Source organism: Myotis daubentonii, chromosome 5 (assembly GCF_963259705.1).
Source record: "Myotis daubentonii chromosome 5, mMyoDau2.1, whole genome shotgun sequence".
Classification (NCBI taxonomy): domain Eukaryota; kingdom Metazoa; phylum Chordata; class Mammalia; order Chiroptera; family Vespertilionidae; genus Myotis; species Myotis daubentonii.
The window spans coordinates 35,058,584-35,084,117 of NC_081844.1; the positions used below are offsets into that span (position 1 = coordinate 35,058,584).

Consider the following 25,534-nt stretch of genomic DNA (forward strand, 5'->3'; position numbering starts at 1 on the left):
TAGGACTAATTTCAGAAAGACCAAAGGAATATGGGAATATGGGAAAAGAAAAAATAAACTGTCCTAGCCAGTGTGGTTCAGTGGGTAGAGCGCCGGCTTACCCACCGATGGGTCCCGGGTCCGATTATGGTCAAGAGCATACACCTCGGTTGCCAGCTCCTCCCCAGTCGGGGTCCTGCTTGGGGCTTGTGTAGGAGGCAACCCATCGATGTGTTTCTCTCACATTGATATTTCTCTGTCTTTCCTTCTCTCTCCCACTCTCTCTAAAAATCAATGGGAAAATATCCTCGGGTGAGGATTAAAAAGAAAAGAAAACAAAAAACTCCAAGTATTTTGGATCGTGGCTGGACTCCTTTTGTGATTTAACGGATGAACAGACCCTAGGAGTTCCGTGAGCTGACCGCTGCCTGGCTCCTTTAAATGCTGTGGGGAAGCGGAGGTCTTCTGGGACTGGCCAGGAAGGAGCGTCTCCAGCCTCTGTAGCCAGCCACCTGTGGATCAGAGGCGTCTGTGATTGCTCTGTGTGGTTGGCCCTAGTGTAAGAGCTCCCTGTGGGTTCACTCTGTAGCTGGTGCCTTGAGTCATTTGAATGTAGGTAACTGAATGCAGAGCTGTTTATTTTTTAAAGATATATTTTTATTGATTTCAGAGAGGAAGAGAGAGATAGAAACATCAACGATGACGGAGAATCACTGATCGGCTGCCTCCTGTACGCCCACACTGGGGACTGAGCCTACAACCTAAGCATGTGCCCTGATGGGAATCGAACCAGGACCCTTCAGGCTGCAGGCCAACACTCTCTCCACTGAACCAAACCAGCTAGGGCTCAAATACTTTGTATTCTGCCACAATTGATCTATAACCTCCATTTCCACCTTCCTCAGAGTTAACCTTTGAGATTTCTGATATTACCACTGCTTGTGTTACCTAGAGTACAGTGTTTAAGATTTTTTTTATTTCAAGTCCTAATTTCCCCATTTACCGTGTGATCTCCTTAGTGTCTGAGTCTCCCCTCCTCCCCCACAGAATGGGGATGATTAGAGCAGAACCAGTGGTCATAAAGATGCAGGGAGCTCAGTCTTGCAAAGCCCGGAGAGCCTATCCTACAGGGAAAACTTAGGAGATGTTAGTAACTGTTTCCACATGAGCTACTACTACCAGTTTTTGAATGAGTGGGCTTACACCGTTGGTGTTTAATCACCCCCATTTCCTTTGTTGATGATTTGTAAAAACAGAGCCACCTGTGCTATTGTTAACTCAGCAATAAAGACGGTGTTTAATAATTTTTTAAAAGCAACCGAGTTATTTGTATTTTGCATAAGTAGGTTAAAGCAGCCACTGTCCACTGTCCCCTTCCCCTATATAATTCTTGTTGTTGTGTATTTTTGTTCTTGTGTTTATACTGAAAGCCTGTGAAAAGGATAAGAGCTAGAATGTAAGCTCCATGAGGGCAGGGACCCGGTTAGGCTGGTCCACCACTGTATCTCCTGTACCAAGTAGGGGCCTTACATACAGACACTCAATAATACTTATTGAATGACCAGGTAAATGAAAGAAGGGCAAGAATTTTGTCAAAACCATTCCCCTATGAGGCCGGGCCTGGGTTTCTACAGGGAGAGAAAGGCGAGTCACTGTGTCCAGTAAAATTGCCCTGAACAGTCCATCGCAGAAGCATGAAGTCTGTCCTGAGACCCAGACGTGTGCCCAGTGACTAGAGCTCTGGTAGAAGGCAGATCAGCACACTTTTCTACGTGAGGACACAGGGTGGGAAATGAGAAAACGCCTGTGGTGTGGACGTGGGTGGGTGGAGCTGCCAGGGAAGGGGGCCAGGCCAGGAGCTGGGACATGCTCACCGGCTCTTTGGGACCACAAGTCAAGGAGCGATCAAAGGTGTAAGATTTCTGTCTCGGAGACTTGTTTGTTTTAAAGCTGTTTGTGTGTTTCTGATATGTCTTCCTTGTTGCTCACCCTCAGGTTGACTCAGCTGGTACTAGGAGAAACAAGCAAGAAGCTCCTTTGAGAGGCGCCTGAGGGGGTGGGGGCCATGGGAGAATGTGAAGGGCAGCCCCCGCCCCACAAGAGGATGCTCTTTCCATGTCGCCGATGGCCCAGCCTCTCGCTGCGCTGTGCTTGAGCCATGAATACTCCTCTCCTAGGATTCTGTGACCGGAAAATACCCACGGCAGGAACTTTGCTTCAGGCCATGAGAGAGCACATCCCAGAATCATCCTTCCTCTGTCACAACCAGATAATTGTCCAACATACTTCAAACGTAATTTCAGACATTCGGCAACGGTAGCACAAGACTGTGATCCTTGAGCAAAGGCAACGAGGGAGGTGAGCCCGCCCCAGCCAGGTTTCTCTCTAACCGCAGCACAGCCAGGGGAGCCCAGAGGCCGGCCACCTCACCACCGAGGAGACAAAGATTGGAGAGAGGGAAGGCCAAGGTGGCTGGGATTTGTTCGGCATAGTATCTGAAAGTAGGGAGCTACACAGAGAAAGTTCCAGAAAGATGCAGAGGTTCCCTTGAGTTGTCGGCTGAACACCAATCTCTGTGGACCCCCTGGGGCTGCTAGAGCATCTTCGGAGGAAGCAGCATTGCCAGAGCTGACGCAGAGCTGAGAGCAGTTCACGTTCCCTGCAGCCGGGAACGTGCAGAGTTGGAGAAGGACCCAGGGAACTGAATAGCCTTCGTAGAAGCTCCAGAACCTGTTCTGCCTCGGGGTGGGCTGGTAGAGAGGGGTAAACGACAAAGCTCCTGTCAGTCAGAACTCCATCTCAGCTCCAGAAAGCTAACGGTGGAGGGGAAGGAGAGGAAAAGAGGGACGAGAGAGGGGTATTCTATGAAGGGTTGAAGAGAGAGCTAGTTTAAAAAGATAAAGACAAGTGATTTGCTTATTTGGCGTTTTACAGAAATCCTATATAATAAAATCCTAGTATGCAAATTGACTGAATGGCAGAATGACCGGTCGCTATGACATGCACCGACCACCAGGGGGCAGATGCTCAACACAGGTGGTCAGCATGCTCCCATAGGGGGAGCGCTGCTCAGCCAGAAGCCGGGCTCACAGCTGGCAAGTGGAGCGGTGGTGGCGGGATGCGGCAGGCGGACATCCCCTGAGGGGTCCTGGACTGTGAGAGGGCGCAGGTCGGGCTGAGGGACCCCCACTCCCAGTGCACAGATGTCGTGCACCGGGCCTCTAGTGTTAGAATAACTGTCATAAAACAATGTGGCCGAAGAAACAAAGGGGTGCTGATGGTGGAGAAAGCTCTAACACCTTTCCGTATACCACGCCCACTACAGTGGGTAGTTTAACTACAGCGCATGCAGGCCCTGAAGGTTGTTCCTCACAGGCATTTGAGCTGAGGGCATCGGTAGCACTTTATAGACATTAGAGAGGGCAGGACAAGAGAGGCTGCTGCCCTTCTCCATGGGGCCTGTTTACAGAACAGGGTACACAGTGATTCGGGGTGGGCATCACCTGGCTTTTTAAAGGAGAAAACCAGGATGTCTCCTCTGTGGGTTTCCAGAAATCAAGTTTCCTCTGTTCAATTCCGTTACCAAGTATCATGGCCCACAGCAAGCCGGGGGCCAGTAGATAGACATGCGCAGAGGTGCCAGCTCTGAGCACGTGGCCAGGACTACGCAGTGGCTGGGCCATCTCCATGCACTCCTCAGGTCCCGAGCCTGGGAGGTCCTGCCGCTCGTTAGCTGATGGGGCTCAGCAACTTCACAGACCTGGTGCCTAAATCTGGACGATCTTCTCACGCGGAAATAGAACTCCAGGTGGAAGCACATCTCTAAGTAAAACCTCTGGAGGTGTGAGGAAATAGACACGTGTTTGCCCTTTACTGACTACAAAAGCGATTTTCTTATAACCCGCGCCTTGACTACTATTCTGTTGCGTGGGACCCTTTCCTAGGTGACCAAACAAGGCTTGGGGCGTGTCCTGGGTCTGTGTTGTTTATTGTCTTCAGGAAGTAGCAGGCACCATCTCATCAGATGCCCATTCGACCACAGCCCCCACTGAGAAATACTCCCACCATCTCACTGGGTTTCCATGAGAAAAAAGGTGATGCGAAGCTGGTCAGTGACATGTTCTTAACTTTATTGCAATTCTTTCTTACAAAAGGTCGGATGTATTGTAGGCCAGGCCTAATTTCCTTCAGTCCCTGAAACATAGGCCCATTGGGGATTTCCATGTCCTCTTAAGTAGGTATGTAAACTAGTAGACTTTTGTGTGTGTTTTTAGGGTTCAACACCTATCACCATCATTTTCATTTGATGTAAGACAAAACTTGTGTTTTCCCAAATGAAAAGGCCAAGTAAGAAAATCATCAGGCCTTCATCGGTGGGGTAACCGGCTCCTTTGCCAGAACCAACTTGGGAATCTATTTCATTCAATGTGACATCTTTCCACCTTTAGTATTTTTTTTTCTTTTTAATACAAACTTTGCAATGTGCTGGGCTATGATGTAAACAGTGCCATGTGTATATACGCATACATAGATTGGCTCTGGAAAAAAATGCATGAGTACATGCGAGTTATGTAAACATAGCAATTGGTCAGAAAGAGAGTCTCTGATCATTAGGGCATTAATGAATAACAAGCATATTGTAAGCAAATAACAACCAATAGCACATATTGGTTTAGTTGTCAGCGAGGAGCTTTGCTGGGCCCACAAAGGAGGGTCCCTTCCCCCAGGCAGGCTGATGCTCGCCTGATACGACAGGTGGCTGTGTGACCCAGGCCTGACTGTGAGTCTGGGACTCCCCCACATGGGGTGTATCTGTGCTCCCTCGCTGGTCCTGGAACACACAGGGGGCCCACTTTGATCTCCCTCTTGTGTCAAAAGCAGAATATGATGCCCCTATCACCAGGAGAGGGTGCCGATGGAGGATTTGCAGAAGCCCAGGGCCCTTTCTTCCCCTGGAGGTTATAAGGCATCCTCATTTCCTTCTACTCCTACCCATCAGGACACGTGGTCTCCTGACCACAGGATCACACCCCAAGAGGCCTGGAAGGCTCAATGTCGTCACCTCCAAACAGCTCTGAGATGTAGGCGACATGGCTTGAACCCTGACTGCCAGATGACTGAGTGTTGGTTTCAGTTTAACCCTGACAGCCCCCATGTCACCCTCCACATCACCCTTCCTTCTCTGTGGATGGTTGGCCTGGAAGCCAGTCATGTCTTCCCTTGCACTCATCCTCCATAGGTTTGGGAATAAGTAACCTTCTAGGCACACAGGTCTTGCACCTGCGCTTCTTGCTCAAGCCTAGCAAAGACACACTAAGGTTCCTGTGGGAACAGTGGTCCCCGTCATTCTCCATTTTAGGACTTCTAGGCCAGGTGTATGCAGGTAAAATCTTACTTACCTGAGCTAACATGCCTTATCGAAATGCTGCCAAGTGGATACATTTAGTCCCCAAGACACTATGCAGCACACGTGGTGATGACTCAATAAATGTGAGTTTCACTCTCCTTTTTCAAATCCAAATCAATTCCTGTAGGTGACTTGATTTCCCCCTCATTCCTACAGCTGTCACTGCCCCAAACTAACAAAAGGATGCCGAGGCAGCGTAAAGAGGGGAAGATGGATCACTCAGTATTGTCTCTTACTGGGAAGTAAGATGTCAAAACTCTTGGCTGAACTGAGGTTTGGGAATTATCTGAAGAGTGAATGATCTGTTATATCGCCCTCCCATCTCCACGGCAGCATTTGCCTCCAGCATAGTCTCAGCATCCATCTATAACTAACAGACCAAAGGGAACATGGATATGGAGGCCTGATGCATGGTGCTTAGAAGGCTGGGCAAAATGGCGATCCAGTTGACCGGGACTCCACATTCAGGAACTCTGGTGGAAGGAAGATGCAGGCTGTAGATCCCAGAGTTACAGTTGGGAGCGGATGTCCAAGAGGAGAATGATGACAGGCCACTGAGGTCCTGGGATCGGGATGAGGGGGAGGAGGATGCTGGCCTAGACAGGGCAGAGGTGTGGTCAGAGGTGCCCCGAGCGATGCCCCCACCCTAGGAATGCAGGAAGGGGGCTGGGCAGTAGGGCCCAGACCTTGGCTGTGTCCACTTTCAGTGTCTGATGCATGTCACCCCGGCATCCTCAGCATGTCCGCAATTGGTCACCCCCCACTTGGAGAAGGTGCAGCGGAAGATGGTGTCTTCTGTGCCCTTGCAGGCGACATCATCCATCCAAATCCTCCCCGTACCTGTGGAGACAATTCAACACGGTTTCTCAGCAGGTATGCAGGAGCGCAGGACAGAGAGAAACGAGAGCACTCCTGTGTCTGTCCTTGACCAGGCTGTCCTAGGCTGTGGTGGCAACTCTAGTGGCTCCCACCTGCCGTCTCCACTGCATCAAGACCACATACTTATTTTCTGGGCTCAGTTTCTCGAGGGGAGAATAACTGTAATTGATAGTGGGGAGGGTCGTCTTTACTGAGTATTTCCTATGATCTTCCTCCATCCTCACCATGGTGCGGTGAGACAGGTTAACAATAAACCCATTTCCTAGGTAGGAAAACTGAGGCTCAGAAAGCAATTAGTGCAAGGTTGCTCAGCCTGTAAGTGGCAGAGTCTGAACTCAAGCCACTTACAAGCCCACACTTTATATGAGACCTGAGTAACTTCTGATATTCGACATGTTGCAGTCTTGTTGATGAATACTCAGGCAGGGCCAGATCAGCGGGACAATGTCAGACAGATCCTGGATTGGACAGACCCAATGGCCATTACCAAAGTGCCAATATTATCCCTAGTCTTTTGAAGTTTAACCTACGTGGTTCCTATTCTAGGAGTCCCAAACCATGGTGCTGGAATGGCAGAGGACCCCAGAATTTCACATTATAACTAGACATATATTTGGTGGCAGGCAGAAGCATCCCTAAGCATAGTAGTCGGATCAGTCCCCAAAATTCAAGGTCCCTAAGACAAACAATTTGAGTTTTTCCTGCAGTCAGCTCTGCTCACCCAGATCTCAAGGGGACAGACCTGCAGGTCTGAAGGCACCCATGCAGGCAGCCGTCAGAGGGCTTGCCCAGGACTGCACCTGAGAGACATAAACTTGGCATTGAGGCCCCTCAATAAATGTCAGGGGAATAGGGCAGCTGGGTGAGGCTCCCACAGGGGAGGGAGAGGGCTTGTCTGAGGTCAGAGGAGTCAGTGGAGAGGGGGGTGGGCTACACCAGAAGTCCCTGGAATCCCCACTGATGAACTGGCAGGACCATCACCCATGATTCAGGGGGGCTCTCTGGGCTGATGGCCTTACCGGGCCCCACATGGTGGGAACCCATTTGGGGGCTGAGCTTCAGGGCTGCCATGGAAGCAATGCTCAGAGCTCTGCTACTCAAAGTGTGGTCCTGGCCCACAGCATCATCGGCATCACCCAGAGCTTGTTAGAAATGCAAAACCTCGGGTCCTGCCCTGGACCTGCTGAACTAGACTCTACCTTTTAAAAAATATATATATATTATTGATTTTTTACAGAGAGGAAAGGAGAGGGATAGAGAGTTAGAGACATCAGTGAGAGAAACATCGACCAGCTGCCTCCTGCACACCCCCCACTGGGGATGTGCTTGCAACCAAGGTACATGCACTTCACTGGAATCGAACCTGGGACCCTTCAGTTCGCAGGCCAACGCTCTATCCACTGAGCCAAACTGGTTAGGGCTAGACTTTACCTTTTAACCAAGTGGTTATGCATTACAGTGTGAAGAGCACTGGTACAGCAAAAGGAGGGCTGTGCAATACGTAGGACAGTCCTGGATTCAAATCTTGGTCCCATCTGGGGGACCATTTCCATGTGAAAACGGGGATGTGAGACTTTTGATGCTAAAACTGGGTAAGTTCTAGGTAAACTGGGATGGTTGGTCACTCCAGCACTTTAACTTGCTAGGTCTATGTGCTGGCAACCAAAAGCATGGGGTTAAAGATCATAAAATTGGCTTCAGCATTACTGACTATGTCAACCTGAGCAAATGAGATCATAAATCGTCCCTACATTCTGATGCCAGCCCTGCCTCCTCCCTGTCCCATCTCTCAGCAGCCACACAGCCTCTCCTTTTAGAGGGATTGTCAGCACTGACTGCTAAAAGCTTAAAACTGTCGCTCACTCTCAAATTGCATGGGAGAAACCCTAAATCAATGGCATGAACTAATATTTCTGTTGTGCAGAGATCGGCACATCTGTTGTCATGGGACTGCTGAGCAGTGAACTGGGAGTGGGGGGCGGGGGGGGGGGGGAGGGGGGAGGAGAGGCCTCCCTCCGCTGTCCTTGGATGCTGTTTCTTCACCAGAACCTCTTCCCCGGCCGGATCCCCTGTGCCTCTTACACAATAAACCATTTGAGGCCGAGCAATAACTCGCTGATTAAATGTCTCCTGGACAACGTATCAGTTTACAATTTACCCAGGAAAAGGCTGCAGGCCCAAGAGCAGTGTGGGATTAGTCACACCCAAAACAAATAAAGAAGGAAATCGAGGGGACTGACGAATCCTGAACAGGCCCCAGGTTAGCAGCCCAAATACGGATAGAGGATCACGAAGCTCCAAACTCTGGTTGATGTTTAGCCAGGGAGTCCCGGCTAATGTTCGCCAGGGACGAGCTAATAAGACGAGAGCAGGGTCGCTCAGTCAGCTGCACTGAATAGTGCAGGTACAGCCAGGGTGAGGGGCCCGCGAGCCCGCAAACCATCTCTCCTCGCCATGTTGGAGAAGCGAGAACAACCCCCCTCCAGGGACCAAACATCACTTCAGCTTCAGAACCGGCCTCGGATTACCCCAAGCGTGGCCCGAGAACCAGCTTGTTCGAAAGGCAGAGTTGTGGGCCCCCCACTGAGCCAGAGCCTGCCTCTGAACAAGAGCTCCAAGGCAGGGGCACGAATTCAGGCCCGAGAGGCCCTGCCCTACCCCAGGTCTGCACTCCCACGGGCCTGTCTTGGAGCTCCCTATCAGGTGAGCAGGCTAGGGTCGCTGCTCCCCGGCACAGATCAGGAAAATGGAGCACCGGGCTGACATTTTATCCTGGGGAGGCAAAATTGGGACTAGAGGCCAGGTCCCCTGACAGAGCACTTGGGGCTGTTTGAAGCGGATATTGTTGGAATGAGTCAGTGAGGCTTTATTTGATTGATTGATTCATTCAGTAAATATGTAAGGGCCTACTCCATGCTCAGCACTATTCTGGGTATTTGGACTATGTTATTGAACAGAAAAAGGTAGAAATGGCAAAAAATTCTCTGTTTCACGGGACTAACATTTTAGCATCTGCAGGTTTATGTAGAGTAACATTAAAAGACAGCATAGCCCAGCTGGTGTGGCTCAGTGGTTGAGTGACAACCATGAACCAAGAGGTCATCAGTTTGATTCCCAGTCATGGAACATGCCTGGGTTGTGGGCTCGATCCCTAGTAAGGGATGTGCAGGAGGCAGCCAATTGATGTTTGCTTTCACATAGATGTTTCTCTCTCTCTCTCTCTCTCTCTCTCTCTCTCTCTCTCTCTCTCTCTCTCTCTCTCTCTCTCTCTCCTCTCTCTCTCTCTCTCTCCCTTCCTCTCTTTCTAAAAATCTGAGGGCAGAGACTAGGTTACTCATCTCTGTGGCTCTGCACTGAGCCCAGTGCTGGCCCACGGGAGATGCCTAGAAACTGCCATGGAAAGAAGGGAGTGCAGCCCTAGCTGGTTTGGCTCAGTGGATAGAGTTCGGCCTGCAGACTGTAGGGTCCTGGGTTCGATTCCAGTCAAGGACACATTCTCAGGTTGTGGGCTCGGTCCCCAGTAGGGGGCGTGCAGGAGGCAGCCATGTCATTGATGTTTCTATCTCTCTCTCCCTCTCCCTTCCTCTCTGAAAGCAATAAAAAATATAGAAGAAGAAGAAGAAGGAGGAGGAGTAGGAGGAGGGAGTGCAGCCTGAGCTTGGAGAAAGGGTGCCCAACAGGCTGGGCTGCTGGGTCTCCTCCCCACCCCAGGCTCCCGTGTCCTGTGCTCCCATTCATATCGCCTGGCCTGCCTACCTGGCAAGGTCTTGAATGTCACATGACATTAGTTGTTGGACCACAATGGGGAAAACATGGTGTAAATGTGATGCATGCCTGGAAGCAAGTCTAGTTCCCCATTGACAGGTTTAAAGAATCAAACTGCAAGTTGAGGACTTCTCCATGTGTCACATGTTATAAAAATCAAGAGGGAGTGAAAAAGGCCACAAAGTCTGTTTTAGGCTAACGCTGCCCGTGACATCCAAATGACCTATTTCGGCTTCTCTAAGAGTTTATCATCCTCCCCCACAAAATAATGTTTTACTTCCACTTATTAGGAACAAGTCCTCATTGGACTCAAACACTGACAATGAGGACTGTCCCTACTATTTCTGTCCCTTATGCAACCAAAAAATGGCAATTTTTCTTAAAGAAAACAGGCTGAAATTCAGCCCCAAATGTTAAGTGGGAGGTCAGTGCTCTGCCTGGCGGCCCGGTGGGCTGCCCTCCTGGGCGGGGCCCTCTGAGCCCCTGTGCACGCTGGCCTTTGAAGTAGGGAGGCTAGTATGTGTGGGGTCAAGTGGCCGCACCCCGCCAGCTGTCACAACAGATTTCACCAAGAGCCACTTTCGGTCAGTGCGATTGTCTTAGCCGGCCCGGCTGCTGTGGCAAAGCCCCGTCGATGGCTGGCTACGAACAACAGGCATTTATTTCTCTCAGTTCCAGATGCTGGAGGTCGGAGACCAGGAGCCAGCACGTCAGGTCCTGGTGAGGGCCCCCTTTTGGGTTTAGATTTCTCTGTGTCCTCACAGGAGGAGGAGGAGGAGGGAGCTCTTAGGGGTCCCCTTTATAAGGGCACTAATCCCATCAGAAGGCTCCACCGGTGACCAAATCACCTCCCAGAGGCCCCTCTCCTACGACCACGTTGGGGATTAGCATTTCGGCACGTGAGTTCGGGGGAGACACAAATATTCAGTCCATAGCAGTGCCTGAGGTCTAAGGGACGCGATGCTGAGCAAGAACGGCAGCAGCCCTTCGTGGGCATGGGGAGACGGCAGCTGTGAGCCGTGCAGGGCTCCATGGCCAGTCTGGATGGGACCTGGCTCCGTTTCCCTGTCTGGACAGGATGTGGCCCCTCCTCTCATGTATTTTCCTGGACAAGTCCCTGCAGCCGGTCAGCACTGTCCGAAGACAGGCCGGCTTGCCTGGGGGACAGAGAGCTGCTATCTGGGCAGAGGCCAGGGGGCCATGGCAGGAGGGCTGCAGAAGGGGCTTGAGGGCTGGCGAGAAGACCAGTCCTAGGACCCCTGGGCCTTTTCCCCGTGGCCTTTTCCTCCGAGCACCTTACCTTGCCCGAATCGAGCGGTCCGGGCCACCTCCTGCGCGCCGCGGAAGCCCAGCATGCGGCACACCACGTCCCCGTCCTTCTTGTCCCAGCCGTCATCGCACACGGTGCCCCAGCGCCGCTCGTGGTACACCTCCACTCGGCCCTCGTGTGGGCCCGAGCCATTCACCAGCCGGATCATCAGGGACTCCAGGCCACCTGTTGGGAGCAGCCCACAGTCACTCCTCTGCTCTGGATATACCCCCGCCCCCCCCACCCCCCCAGCTTACCTCCAGGGATCTCCCTGACTCCCCTCTACCAACTCCTCCTGCCCAGGGAAGAGGGGCTGGGGCGACAGCCATGACCCAAACCGTGACCAGCAGAAACCATGTGGGTGGCCACTGCCCTTTATCAGCCTCCTTCTCTCCCCCTCTTATTTTCTCTTAATAGAATTTATTTTCTTTCTTTTTAGGTTACTGTTTACATTGACTATTATTTGTATTCGTGTCAGGTGTCCAGCACAGTGGTCAGACAATCATGCACTTCACAAAGTGCTCCCGGTATTTCCAGCGCCCACCTGGCACCGTACACAGCTATTACAATAACATTGACAACCTCCCCTATGAATTGTGAATGTTCCTGTGAATATTTTGTAACTACCAATGTGTACTTCCTAATCCCTCATCTTTTTCACCCAACCCCCCTCCCCTCCCCCCTCCCCCTCCCCCTGGCAGCCATATCTACGAGAATAGACTTTACTTTTAAGAGCACTTTTAGGTTCACAGCAAAATGGACAGGAGGGTACAGAGATTCCCCACCCCCCGACCCCCACACATGCACAGCCTCCCCCAGTATCAACATCCCCCACCAAAGTGGTACGTTAGTTGCAATCAATAACAATGACATGTCATCACCACCCGAAGTCCATAGTTTACATTAAGGTTCACTCTTTGGTGTTGTACATTCTTTGCATTTGGACAAATGGATCCGCCTATATCATTTCATACAGTTTAGTTTCACTCCCCTGAAAACCCACTGTGTTTTGCCTGTGAAAATGCAGATTCCTGGGCCCACTCAGCCCTACTGGGTCCGAATCTTGGTGGCAGCCATCGGGGATCTGTATTTTTCACATGCTCCAAATGACTTTGAGGTCATATATGTGTGGAGTGGTGCTGGAAGTGACAGGCTCAGATGCTCCTTTCAGCTCCAGTGTTCATGATTCTAAGGCCAGGGAAGATGTCAAAGTTGTATTTTTTTGCAGCCAGAAATCACCTGGGACGTGTAGGGTGGAGGTGGACCCGGTGACAAGCAGGTGCCAAGCTGCAGGAGACCCGATGTGAACTGCCAGAGGAAGCAGCAAACTGCTGGAGTTCTGCTCCCCGTAAGGACTGCAGCCTTGGACTGCATCTCCCCCCACTCCCCTTTTCTTCGCCAGGTGGGCTAGGGGGTTCCTGCTTCTAATGACTGTGACTTGACAAAGACCTTCGCAGGTCCCCAGAGAAGATGGCAGAGCTGATAAACCCCACATCTGTGCCGCATGAAAAAGGAGAGGAGGCAGAACCGGCCATGTGTCTGCTACATGCTGCCTGGGCAGGGAAAACCCCAGAATATTCTGCTCGGGGGACCAAAGAAGTCGCCAGGACAGCACACCATTTCCAAGCTGCTGAGAAATTACCGGGCGCCAACTTTCAGAGGCTCCTCACAATGTTTAATGCCATGTGTATGCTTCCCGCATCTCTCACTATCCTCTCCATGCACATTTACTGAAAGTCCCCCTAGGTCAGTGATGGCGAACCTATGACACGTGTGTCAGAGGTGACATGGGAACTCACTTTTTTTGGTTGATTTTTCTTTGTTAAATGGCATTTAAATATATAAAATAAATATCAAAAATATAAGTCTTTGTTTTACTATGGTTGCAAATATCAAAAAATTTCTATATGTGACACGGCACCAGAGTTAAGTTAGGGATTTTCAAAATGCTGACACGCCGAGCTCAAAAGGTTCACCATCACTGCCCTAGGTTGTCAAAAAAAAAAGCTGAGGATGAGCAAGGGAACACAGAAAATCTGGAAAGAAGGAAAACCTGGAGAGAAGCTGGAAGACAGGGGCCAGGCTTGAGACAGAGAAACCCCCTGCCTGCTAACCTGGAGCCAGTAGCAGCAAAGGCCTGGCCTCTGGCTGGCTGGGGGCTTGGCCATGGGTAGGTTGGCCGAGGCCAAGACGTCAGCCTTGATTTCTCACAGACCTGCCTGGCCTCTGTCAGCACCTGTCAAGGAGGCAGAGGGCCACCTCGGCCAGGAGGCCTCCCACAGAAGCCTCGGGTGGGGTCATAAGTAGAGGGAAACTGAAAGGAGGAGGCAGTGGGTCCAAACGGCCCAGGCAGAGTTCAGGGTGTCAGGTCAAAATAACAGGAAGAGACTGGGCCGGGGGTGGGCAGCCAGGACTGATGTTCGGAGGCTCTCCCCTATCCTCTCTGCTCCGCCATCCTGACTCACTCTGTTCGCTTCTTCGTTGGGCGAAATCAGTGACTGACCATCTCTTAGGGGCCTGGCCCTGTTCTAGGTGGGTACATCTAGGAACAGTCTCTGCCTTCGTGGACTGCTACTTTAGTGGGAAAGATGAACAATAAAGCTGAAAAACAAATACAAATATAATTATGGCCAAGTATTGATGAGTGCATCGATGGGAGCAGAAGCACAGAACGGGGAGGGAGAGTGAGTGGAGGCACCATTTTGGGTGGGAGACTTGGGCAGAGCTTTTTCCTTGTACCCCCATAGTAGGGACACCCAGATGTTCACAGATGCACTTAAGGGATTGCTACCATATTCCCAAACTGTGCTAGGTATTAAGGACCATGTATAAATAAGTGTTGCATTTGTCCTTGAGGCATTCTGGGTAAGAATACAGAATGTCAGAGCTTGTAGAGACCTCAGTGACTGCCCAGTCCAAACCCCACGTCTAGAAATGAGGAAATTGAGGTTCAGAGAGAAAGTAACTGGCTGTTACAGGGATGCCAAGTTCCTCCCTTTCTAGACCCGTGCTCTTTCCAATGCCAGCCACTCTCAGTACCGCCTAAGCCATACCACAGAGTGAAGCTGGTTCGAGGTTCAACCAGTAGGTCCAGGATGGAGGCAGGCTGGCACTCCTCAGACCAGAGGGCACTGCTTGAGAGAGCTCAAGCCAAGCTCTGTCTCTGAGGGTTACCTGTACATATCAGATTCCCCGCTGGGAAGAGTTCCTTGCAAAGAGAGATAATGATTTATTTGTCCATGATCCCTCAGTACTTAATATTATGCTTGGCTGGCTGAAAATGCTAAGTAAATGTTTGGGGAGTAGATGGGCTGGAGACCAGATGGCTGGTTGGATGCATGACTTTTTTTAGTGGGTACGAGTGGAATCTCCAGCTGAATGCCTCAGATTTCTCTGTCTCTCTGGTTCCAGTCTTTCTCTTCGGTGCCTCGCTTGTTGAGAATGGGTACTGTGCCCACCCACGGATCCCACCAGCTCAGGCAGGAATGGTGGTGCTCCAGGATGGAGACCATGCACTCACTGTTCACATCATCAACTCTGGGTTGTATCTCTTTGTGCTGCCTGTATGTAGATCATTGTAGACTCCCTATTCTTGGCCGATCTTTAAACATGTATTGGCCCAGCCACGGGGACACAGAGATATATTACCCCTACTTCTTCTCTGGACATAAAAATACTACGAGACAATTCCAAGATGCCACTGCTAAGTGCCATAGGATTTCTATGCGGGCAGGCAGATCCGAGGCAGGCAGTGGGGACGGCGAGGAGAGCAGTGAGCCAGCAGGAGGGGACTCACAGGGGGCTGGTCAAGGCATGCTGCCAGTGCTCTTCTTACGTCATAGGGGCACTAGGACACACTCGTCCTCGTTTCTTCACTGGTCATACTCACTTCCCAGGGGTGTTAAGGGGATCAGTGACAAAGAGTCTCTCCTTGACCAAACTCTAACCAGGCCCCTCTGAGCCTTCTCATCTACGAGGCCTCAACCTGGGCCTGTAAAGATTTGAACACGACACTAACATAATTGCTAACAGCTCCAAGCCACGCATGGCCCCAGCCTCTCTTACAGTGCCTGCCTGAGAAAACTCACGGTTATCAAAAGAATTTACTGTTCGTCCAGCCAACACCTGAAGACAGGACCCTGCCTCACGGCCTCTTTGGGAGGGGAGGAACCTGACTTGGGGAAGCGCCAGATGGGTTTCATAGGGACCAACCCCCTCCTGCTTTTTGTAATTTTTCACTCCCCTGACTCTACTGAGCCTCCACTCACCCCTTCCCTGTCTCCCCATCGTCCCTTTAAATTGCCCAGTCACCTCTGTACAAAACAAAATTTAGTTCAGTGCATGCTGGTCTCTTTTTCCCATTGCAATTGTGCATTGCTGATTAAAATGCATCCTGACCACTTTATCAGCTGGTTTTGTTTCTCTTTAACATCCGATGTGATAAGGCTGCTATTCGACAAACTGGTCAAGGTGTAAGCCATGCTCACTGCCCATGGGCCCTTCCTTACACCTGGGTAAGGACATGAAGGATGGGTCTGGCGCAAAAGTTCTGTCCAAACCGCTGTGATGATGCTGGTCAGGACCATGCAGATCCTCTTAGGAACCTGAGCTGGGGGAAATGGAGAAGGCCGAGCAGAAGCAAGAAGAGGCAGGGACAGGAATTAATAAGCCATGTTGCAGACGAGACACTAAAGGGAAGACGTGAACCCCCAGTGCTGTGGCCCCAGAGCTGCCTTGGATCTGAATGACCTTCCCATTCCAGGCCCACTTACTCGTATATTATGAGTCCTGATTTTCTAAAGAAGGTGTCCTTATTATAAGCCCACATGACTTACAGAGACCACCGAACCCCTGGTCCTTGCCAGCAAAAATCCCCAAAGAGGCGCCTGCGAATCCGACACACCAGCCTCAGAGCTTAGCTACTTGCCTCTTGGGCCCAGGGTGGGTTTGGGGATTTGGATGGAGGAAACATGGTGGGGAGGCACCGGGGGAGAGTGGAAAGAGACTGGGTCTGGACTTAGGCACAGGATTTGAATTCTGGCTCTGCTGCAGGCCAGATGTGACTCCTCTACACCTACCCTCTTCTTAAAACGGTACAATGGTGGTGGGTGCAAGCGATAGCACTTGGCACATTATGGGCACCTCTCACTGTGAGCTCCTGCCCCTGGCCAGTCAGCACTTTGCCCAGCAACACATGGGTGAGCTCTGAGGGGTCTTCATGCGCTGCTGAGGATGGCTGGATACAGTGGTTCAGCAGGAGTGTATCCTTGCAACCCTCTTTGCAAAGCAACCCTGCTGCGTGGGGAGGAGGAGCAAAAGGGGGTTCATCGGTCCAATTGGATTCCTCTCCTAACTTCCTCTGCTCTCCCCAGGGCGCAGCTCCCGGGGTCCGTAACATCTTAGGGGAGGGGGACAGGGGCTTCGGCAAAAGTCCGGCTCCTGCTGTCAGCAACTTTCTGCTCTCTAATGTGAGCTGGATGTGATTCCTTAGGCAAAGCAGCTCTGGAATGGCCCAGGAATGGGGCGCTAGGGCTGAGGCCACTGTGGGGCTCCTAGCACAGACCTTACAGATCTCCTATGTGGGGAGTCTCTTCTCAAAATGAGTGTTTCTTTGTTCTCTGGGCCTTGTAAATACATACATAGGGAAAACCAGGGCCCAGACAAAGCAGGCTGGATCCACCCCAGACTCCCTGGGTTTGAATACTGAGCCCCAGGGCTGTCAGGGGCTGTGCCACCCTCTGCCACTTCAAGCACAGGAATCCTCTCCACCCAGTAGCACGCCTGACAGCTGCTCATCCTGCCTCTGGGAATGGAAGGGAGCTTGACACCATCTCTTGGGCATCCATTCCGGGATTTTTAAACCAGCATCTGGTTTTGTTCACGGGGCGCTGGTACCTCCAAACGGCTCCAGCGTTTCTTCATCTAATTTTTCTCCACCTTTGTTTTGCTCCATATGCTTTGGGTTTTGTGCTTATAATTGGGGGGGGGGGGTGTCAAATATCTCCTTCTTTCTCTAGCATCTGGTGGGAGCACAACTGAGGGAGTGGCGTCATTACTGAGCCCCTCAGTGGGTCTGGGAGGACAGCCTAAGGGCCAGTGGCCACCATCTCAAGAACCGATTTCCAGGGTGGGGTAGCCTTAGAACTACCTACTCCCCTGCAGGGCTTGTCCACACCTGGCTCAGAGCCACCCTCAAACCCAACTACACTAAAGCCAAGTTCTGGGAGCTGCCCAGGAGAGATTCCCAGTTAAGGAGAGACAGCGAAAGGAATAATGTGTACTCCGTTCCGACTTCATCAGGCATGTGCAAAGTGCTTCGTGCATGCATTTTCTCATGCTTCCTCACAGTTAGTGGTGGCTCCCCCTTAAAAGAAAGTGAGCCCAGAAAAGTCAAGGAATCTGCAGACAGCCACACAGCTGCTACAAGGTGAAGCCAGGGAGAAGAGCAAAAGTCCTTTCATGTTCAAACCACAGACATGACTGTCAGACTGAGTACTCAAGACAAGTATTTAATAACAGCCCTCTCCATGTATAAAGCACCTTCCATCTATCGCCAAACAGCCTTCTGGGGTCTGCAGTAATTAGTGTCTTTAACAGTGGGGAAAAGGGAAAAGAGCCTTGGATGAAAGCAGAGGTTCTCAGCCCTGGCTACATGGGAGAATTGCCTAGGGATTGAGATATTACTCCCCGCCCCCCCCCCCCGCCCCCTTATGTCTTATATATAATTTGATGCTTTAAAAATCTACCAAGAGGGGGCCAGGCTAGTTTCCAACAGCTCACAGGTGATGTCAATGCACTGCCAGGGCTCAGTGTACTGTTTGAAGGGACGGATCTGGGATCAAGTCCCAGCTACACAGCTGTCAGGCCTTGTGAGTAAAGCTTATAGATGTCACCTCCTCTGGGAGGGTTTCCCTGGCCTGTGGCCCCCGGAAGTGCTCTGCACACACTGCCTGCCACTTCCTCTTCCAGGGCTTTCCACACTCACCAGTGTAATCCCTGTGGAAGCCATGGCCATGGCCATCGCACCCCCCTGGGTCCCCGCAGCAGCCCTCTTGCAGGTGGAGAGGACAGTGCTCAAGCAACTGGACTGAGGGCGTGAGTGAATGAATGAAAGAATGAATGAATGAATGAACGGACAGGATTCACAGCCCTTTTGAGGGGCTCTCAGAACAGATCTGATCCCTAAATAAGCCTAGATCCTGCTTGGCTGTGCATCAGGAGGGCCCCAAACCCAGAGAACTTTGCTTCTCAAGAAAAGCAGAGGAGGGAAACCCACCCAGCCTGCGCCCGAAACATCGCAGCTCCTTTAGGTTTGTTTATCCTGACTTCCAGGCCCCGCCAAAGCAAAACAAGTCGACAGAAAGGAGGCTGTGGAGCATAGAAATAAACACATGAGGACGGGAAAACAGGCTCTGATTTTCTGCAGCTGCAGAGTAGAGCCCAGGCCATAATCTGGACCAGCTGCCCGTTAAGGAAGTTAAACTTTTATTCTCTTGTGCAGAAAGAACTCCCTATGCACCCGGCCGCCCCGCAGCCCAGGGCCTCAGAGCCCCCGCCCTGAGGTGGAGAAAGCTGGGCCGTGTCCTTCTGTGGACATTTCTTTCACTCTGACATCCACAGGACATGTGGTTCGCATGGGGAGGACGGCAGTCACCCCATAAGCCAGTGGTTCTCAACCTTCCTAATGCCGCGGCCCTTTCATACAGTTCCTCATATTGTGGTGACCCCCAACCATAAAATTATTTTCATTGCTACTTCATAACTGTAATGTTGCTACTGTTATGAATCGTAATGTAAATATTGATATGCAGGATGTATTTAGGCAACCCCAGTGAAAGGGTCGTTCGACCCCCAAAGGGTCGTCGCGACCCACAGGTTGAGAACCGCTGCCATAAAGCAAACTGAGGAGTTTCTGGCCAGGCACTGCTGGAGGGCATCCCTTTTAAAATGTGGTCTGGCCTGTGGGTGTGCTTCATAAAATGCTATTTCCTAATGGTAATTAGGAAACTTAATATGCTCTCACTTAATATGGTGCTTTGTGCCTCTTCAAAGAAATGTTGTCAGATGGTCTCCTTTGATCTTTGCAGTCCCCCTCTAAGGTGGGTGAGATTACACCCATTTAACGGGAGGAAGCTGAGCCTCAGAGAAGGATTCTCAAGGTCACACGATAAAGTGGCCACACCTGAGTCTCCAATCCACAGCCCTTGGGGCCACTGCACTGTCTTTGGTTGCGAGTCACACTGGGTGCTTGGGCATCGCTGTGTAAAAGAAGTAGCAGAAGTGTCTCCCCAGTCAACACTGCATTAGGCATGCTGGGTGGGTTTTAAATGTTGACTCACCCGTGGGTCTTCCCTCTTCTATTGCAGGTTCATTGGAAACCGGGAGTTTGTCTTGGCTGATTTTGTTTCTCCAACACCCTGCTCACGGCTGCCTGGCTCCCAGTAGTTGTTCAGGGAAAATATGTTTGATCAAAAGGAAATGAAGCATTTTTCCTGCCCAGCCCTGAAGCAGGAGCCCTCCCCATCACAGTGGGAGGATGTCTCTATGGCCCAGAAGTTCTGCTCAGAGCTGGATCTGTAGGAAGTTACTTGGTGGCAGGTGCAGAGGTGAGTCCTTTGTCTTGCTTTTGCTCCTGGGGCCCCTCAAAGGGTAGTGAGAGTCTGTGGAGAGCAGCTACAGTGTTGGACAGGTTCGAGCCTCGGACTAATGAGAGGGCACAGTCCTCTCATGGCCATGTGCAAGTCCCAGCTTGAAGGGCAAAGCCGTTCCAGGACAAGTATAGCCAACAGCTATAGTTGTGAGCTTCAACCGATGGTCCGAACATGTGGCGCCACGTGCCTGAGTGATGTGGGCTTGATAGAGTTCAGGTGCATGTTATTGAGTAGGATCGAAACTCACAAGAATGTTGTAAACATCTTGACCACACCCTTACTTTGCCTCGTGGAATCTGGCTATAAAATCAAGACAGGGCTTGTAGTCCGGGGCACTGTCGCTAGCTCTCCATCAGAGAGGGCGGCGTCCCACCCGGACCCAGCTTTTTCTCTTGTCTGTCTTTTCTCAATCCTTCACCGCCCCCTCTCAGGGTCACTGAACCTGGCTGAGCTGGCGCGGCACATAAGGCGCCCAATGTGGGGCTGAGTATGCCATGGCCATGCCGGCTGGCCACAAGAGTCAACAGGCCTCTAGGACGAGACAGAAATGCTGTGGATCCAGGGGAAAGTCACTGATGCTGAGCTCTGATTTTATATAAAACTGTGGGGAGGTGTGATGCTTACACGGCAGCCCTGGAAAGGTTTTGTGGGCCTGCTGCCTGGACCTCTGAGGCCAACGTCTAGATCTAGTGGCCTTTCCTAAGAAGGGTCTTTCACACCCTCTGCCTTCACTCACACACTGTCCTGTCCTGCCCTGTTTTTTCTCTCAGTTCTGCTCTGCTTCAAGTTCAAAGCCCGAGACCCCTGGCTGGAATGCTTCCCCACCCCCATACTTTAAATCCTTGAAACAGGACCTGCCTTTAGCACCATATTGACCACCTTCAAGCTCTATGGCATTGGGCAAGGAATTGAACCTCTCAAAATACGGAGTTTCCTCATCTGGAATAACCACACATACCTTAGGGAGTTACTCTGAAATATACATGAGCTCAGTGCCTGGGGTGGTCGGTTCTCAAGGAATAGTGTTGAACCCAATATAAGCCCCAAGGATCATGCTGGGGGACTGAGGCACTGCTGCCAGGGGCTCACCCCACTTTTGAGTCAGTGAGGAAACCGGCCCTGACACTCTCCTATCACAAGACCCCGGGGGTGTCCACAGGCTGTGCCTCCCTCTTTCATCTTCTTTCTTCCATTAGAATTCCACAATGGGCTCTTTAGAAGAGAGGCTGAAATCTGGGGCCAGGGGAAATAAGCCCATTTAGAGAACTGGTTCCAAGTTCACCCCGAGGGTGTTTCCCACTGTTAAGGTGGGCTGTGAAGTTCAGGCAGAGGCAGCTAAAGCTGATTCCGTTACATCAAAAAAGACACTGGGGGGCCCTAGCTGGTTTGGCTCACTGGATAGAGTGTCAGCCTGTGGAATGTAGGGTCCCAGGTACGATTCCAGTTAAGGGCACATGTGGCCTTGGTCTCCAGTAGGGGTTGTGCAGGAGACAGCCAATCAATGATTCTCTCTCATCATTGATGTTTCTATCTCTCTCTCCCTCTCCTTTTCCTCTCTGAAATTAATAAAAATGTTTGTTTGTTTTAAAAAAAGACACTGCAGGGACCTCCCTAATGGAATGAATCTGAAGTGCCTTCAGCATGCCTCTCTCCCATCTTCAGAGAGAGGGTGCAAGGTCATGGGATTTAAAATCAATTGCTGAGTTTGTTAGAATTGCTTTCTGCATAAGCAGTTTTATCATTCCTGGTTTTAAAGTAGGTCTCAACTTTAAACTTTCTTTGTACAAACCCACATCAAAGACCAAAACGCCAACTCTTCAGTAGTGTTGAGGCGTTGTTTTTTGAAGAAAAATTCCTTGGTCACCTTCATTGTGAAAGTTTGTTACTGAAGGAGTTTTCTTGCAGGGCAAATCCCATGCTTGCCAAGGGGTTGGGAATGCCAGTCAGCGGGCACTGCCCGGGCCCTTCTTGGAAGGACAGGCACAGCAGTGTCAGCTAAACACAGGGAAGGAGGGACACGGAGATAGCATGGGACAGGCCCCCTTGCTCACTCACCATAGAAAGGATAGGTGTTTAGGGAACAAACTGGTCACCTCCACTCGCAAGCGTGAGATACCCTACTACACGAAGTTAAAAAGAGCAAACCTTCTCAAATTCCACTTACACGCTTGGCTGCTAATCCATAACATAAACTCCAAACACGGGCATGTTTATTTTCTCCCAGTTAGCCCTCAGTTTTGGCTTTCGGTTGGTTCCTGCTTTCACTTAGCATATATTTATAAAACAAGCATTCGCGGGCCTGCTCGTGACCTCTGAGCAGCGCGAGAGCACGGATTCCCAAGGGGGCTTCCTTCCCCCAGCCTAAGCTGTTTTTCCTCTCCAGGGCCCACGCTGCAGCTCTTCTTTCTGCGCTTTTGTAAGGCGTGAGTGCAACGGGGCTCACTGGCTCAGCGGTTCCTAGAAATAGGAACACTATTTCTTCTATTGGGTTCAACACTATTTCTCAGGCACCCCCATCACACAGCCACATTTTACCACCTGGCCTCTTAAAGGAGCCAGGCCTTTTGCGTTTCCAGCCCCTCTCGAATCTATTTGAAGTCATCAAACCCAGGGCAGCCTGGATTAATCGGAACGGAAATGCTTTCTGCACACAGCCCTGTAAAAGCTCTCTTGGAAGGGTTCGCTAGGACGCTTTCAGGAAAAGTCACTGGATTTGTTTTTGGAAGGCTTAACATAGGCTCTTGGCAAACCAGAATGTTCGGAAGGCCAGATCCCATTCTCTGCACAGTACCGGGGAAGAGGAAGTTGCGGAGGCTGAGGGGCTGGCCTCAGAGCTGGGTCAGCAGGGACCTTGGGTCTCAGGATTGCTGCTCCATGGCCTGTGCTACTCCCCAGAGCGCGCATGTCATCTTCCCAGGAGCTATGTTTCTGAAAAGCAGGACTTTCTAAAGGGGGAGCAGCTCAGACAAGAGGAGAAGCAGGAGCAGCAGAGAAACATGAACTTGGACTATGGACCTTTCCATGGGGAGAAAGGGTCTGCCTGCCCACCCGGTGCCTGGCACTGGTTGTGGTGTTGAGGGTCATCAGGGACGGCTGAGGCTTTGTTACCTCTTGTTCTAGGCCCCAGTCTGGTCCCCTCCCTGGTCAGTCGCTGCCGTGTCAATCCCCGCTTCCAGCCCTCCCAGGCTTCCCAGTGCCCCGAGGTCAAGCCTGAACTCCTGACCATTGATCCAAACATACCTCTCTGGCCTTGTTTTCTTCTTACATCCCGAACCCACGCCATATCAAACTATTTGGACTTATCAGACAATGCTCTGCTAATTCATGCGTGGTTCTCCTTACTGGAATACTTCACCTCCCACCTCCACCTGACACCCACCAACTTCCCCTTCAAGACTTGGGTCAAAGACACCTCTCAACTGAACCCCACAACAGGACGCATATTAGCCTTCGTACAGACATCTACTGTAGCCCTCACCACACTCTACTGTGATTTTGTAATTTTGTGATTTTGAAACTGTCCTTGCCTTCGTTTCTTTCTCTCCGCTGTCTCCCACTCTGTGTCAGCTGGGACTGGCAGCAATGTGTGCCGCAGGACAGTCTTTCTGAGTGAATGTTGTTTCCCTGTGCATTTTCAGTGTGACCAGACATACACTTAGGTGGGGGGAGACATGTGAAAAATACTGTCCTCTCTGTACACATTCTGTGGTGTTTGCATCCGCGGAGCACTCACTCAATAAGTATAGGGAGAAGGAATGAGCGAATGTACAAAGGAAACCAATGTGTGAGGCAGTCCTCCTGCCAGGTATGTGCCCGGTGCTTCCACACAGGTTAGCTCAGGGACACAGGTGACCGATCTCAAAGAATGGGAAACACAGCGGTTTCGCTGGCAGATGCCCGCCCCCCTTCCCTCGCACCAGCTTGGTGACATGAAGAGAAAACATGGGGGCAGGGAAGAGTACCTTTAAAGTAACTGAGAATTGCCAAGGAGGGAATTAGCACCTTCATACTAAACTGCTAAGGACAGACAGAATGGCCCATAAGGACCCAGTGCTGTCAGAGGCCAGGAGGATAAAAGGTAACTCAAGATGGTAGCAGAAGGAATTGGACCAGACAGGCCCCATCTGTGTCCACTCCACACCTTATAAACTCTGGTGACATTGGGCAGGATCCTCCTCCCCCTTCCCCAGGCTCCTCCTCACCTCCCCACCCTTGAACATGACTGTGAGAATTCAGTACATAATGTACATGGACGCTTTCCTCCCCATAGTGCCAGGTACAAGTTTGTTGGTAGTTTTATCTGAGTGGTTCCTTTTCCTTAGGAGTGTGGCTTACTTTTAAATCATGTTGTCAGTGGGATAGTCAAACTGTATAAAGAAAAGAGGATGTCTACGCACTAAGTAAATAAAGAAATAGGATTGTATATAAAAGGTCTGGTAGCTCTGTCTCTCCTTGCTGGAAAAAAATGCTAACTTCCAGTGCTACATTATCCTTAACAGATTCCCGGGGGGCACTGCTTGTAGCCAGCTGTAGGTGCAGGGAGGGGAGGAAGAGAATTCACAGACTCAGAAGGCCTCTCTTTGCATCCCTTTTTCTAAACCAGATTGAAACATCTCAGCAGCTAGGGAGGAAAACTGTCTAGAAGCCAACATCCTGATAATTTATTTTGAGCTCATACTGCACACTGGGGTGTCCACTGCCCCCCCCCCCACTCAAACTTACATCCCTAAATATTAAAAACACACATAAGATGTTGGATATTTTTCAAGTTTTCTGAGATGCCACTGATAAGTATCAACATGCGCTGGCTTAGAATTAACCCTGGGTCATCCTGCATATATTTTCCACGTGGAAACAAATTGAGGAAAATATTTTAAACAATCTGAACTTATATCCCTCTTTAAATTCATGCTATGGGGCTTAAACAAAACCGAATCCTTTCCCCACCCCCTAGCTGCAAAAATATTATTTATTTTTCTTGCAAATGGACCATATACGAAGGTAAAACAAATGTCTTTCTGTCTTGAGATGTATATATCTTTTCTGGCCAAGCTCCTCAAAGCTAAACATCTAACAGAATGACTGATATCACCATAGCCTGAAATAAAAACAACAACTTTACCTCTCTTCGAGCAGAAATCAGGAGGTCTGGATTCTAGGCCCAATTTGGCCATGACCTAGCCTGGGCACTGTCACCCGTCTCTCCAGCTCTCTGTTCTTGCTCTCTGTTTAGTGAACGGGTGGGGTGCACTTGGGCGTAGGAGAGGAGTTGATCTGAAACCCCACCCAACTCTAAAATCCTTTGACTCCAGATCAAAACACGGGTAAACAATGGCAAGATCTTGTACAAATATATTGTAATATTGACTTAAAACATGGGTACCAAGAAGTCTTCTCTATAAGGCCCTCTTCAAAGGAAACCCCCAATTTCTGATTTTGACCTGAGGCGTGTCCATCTATTTTTCTCATCAGTTCCTTTCACATAGTAACACCCCCACCTGCTGGAACTTTAGGTTTGTGCTGCTAAAGGTCAGAGGTGTTTGG

The 25,534-nt window shown here is 50.6% G+C and overlaps 1 protein-coding gene across 2 annotated transcripts in view; it reads right to left on the minus strand.

The window, feature by feature from the left end:
• Positions 1–4,088: 4,088 nt before the first annotated feature.
• SCARA5 (scavenger receptor class A member 5) overlaps positions 4,089–25,534 on the minus strand; it is a 112,079-nt gene continuing 90,633 nt past the window's right edge. Inside the window, exons 8-10 of one of the 2 annotated variants that reach the window (XM_059697553.1) lie at positions 11,331–11,525; positions 6,073–6,226; positions 4,089–5,982 (exon numbers count right to left, since the gene is read on the minus strand). In XM_059697553.1, the coding sequence (XP_059553536.1) occupies positions 6,090–6,226; positions 11,331–11,525 (332 nt within the window). In that variant the 3' untranslated portion in view covers positions 4,089–5,982; positions 6,073–6,089. Of the gene's footprint in view, positions 6,227–11,330; positions 11,526–25,534 lie in introns of both variants that reach the window. The other variant, XM_059697552.1, reaches the window with a different exon arrangement.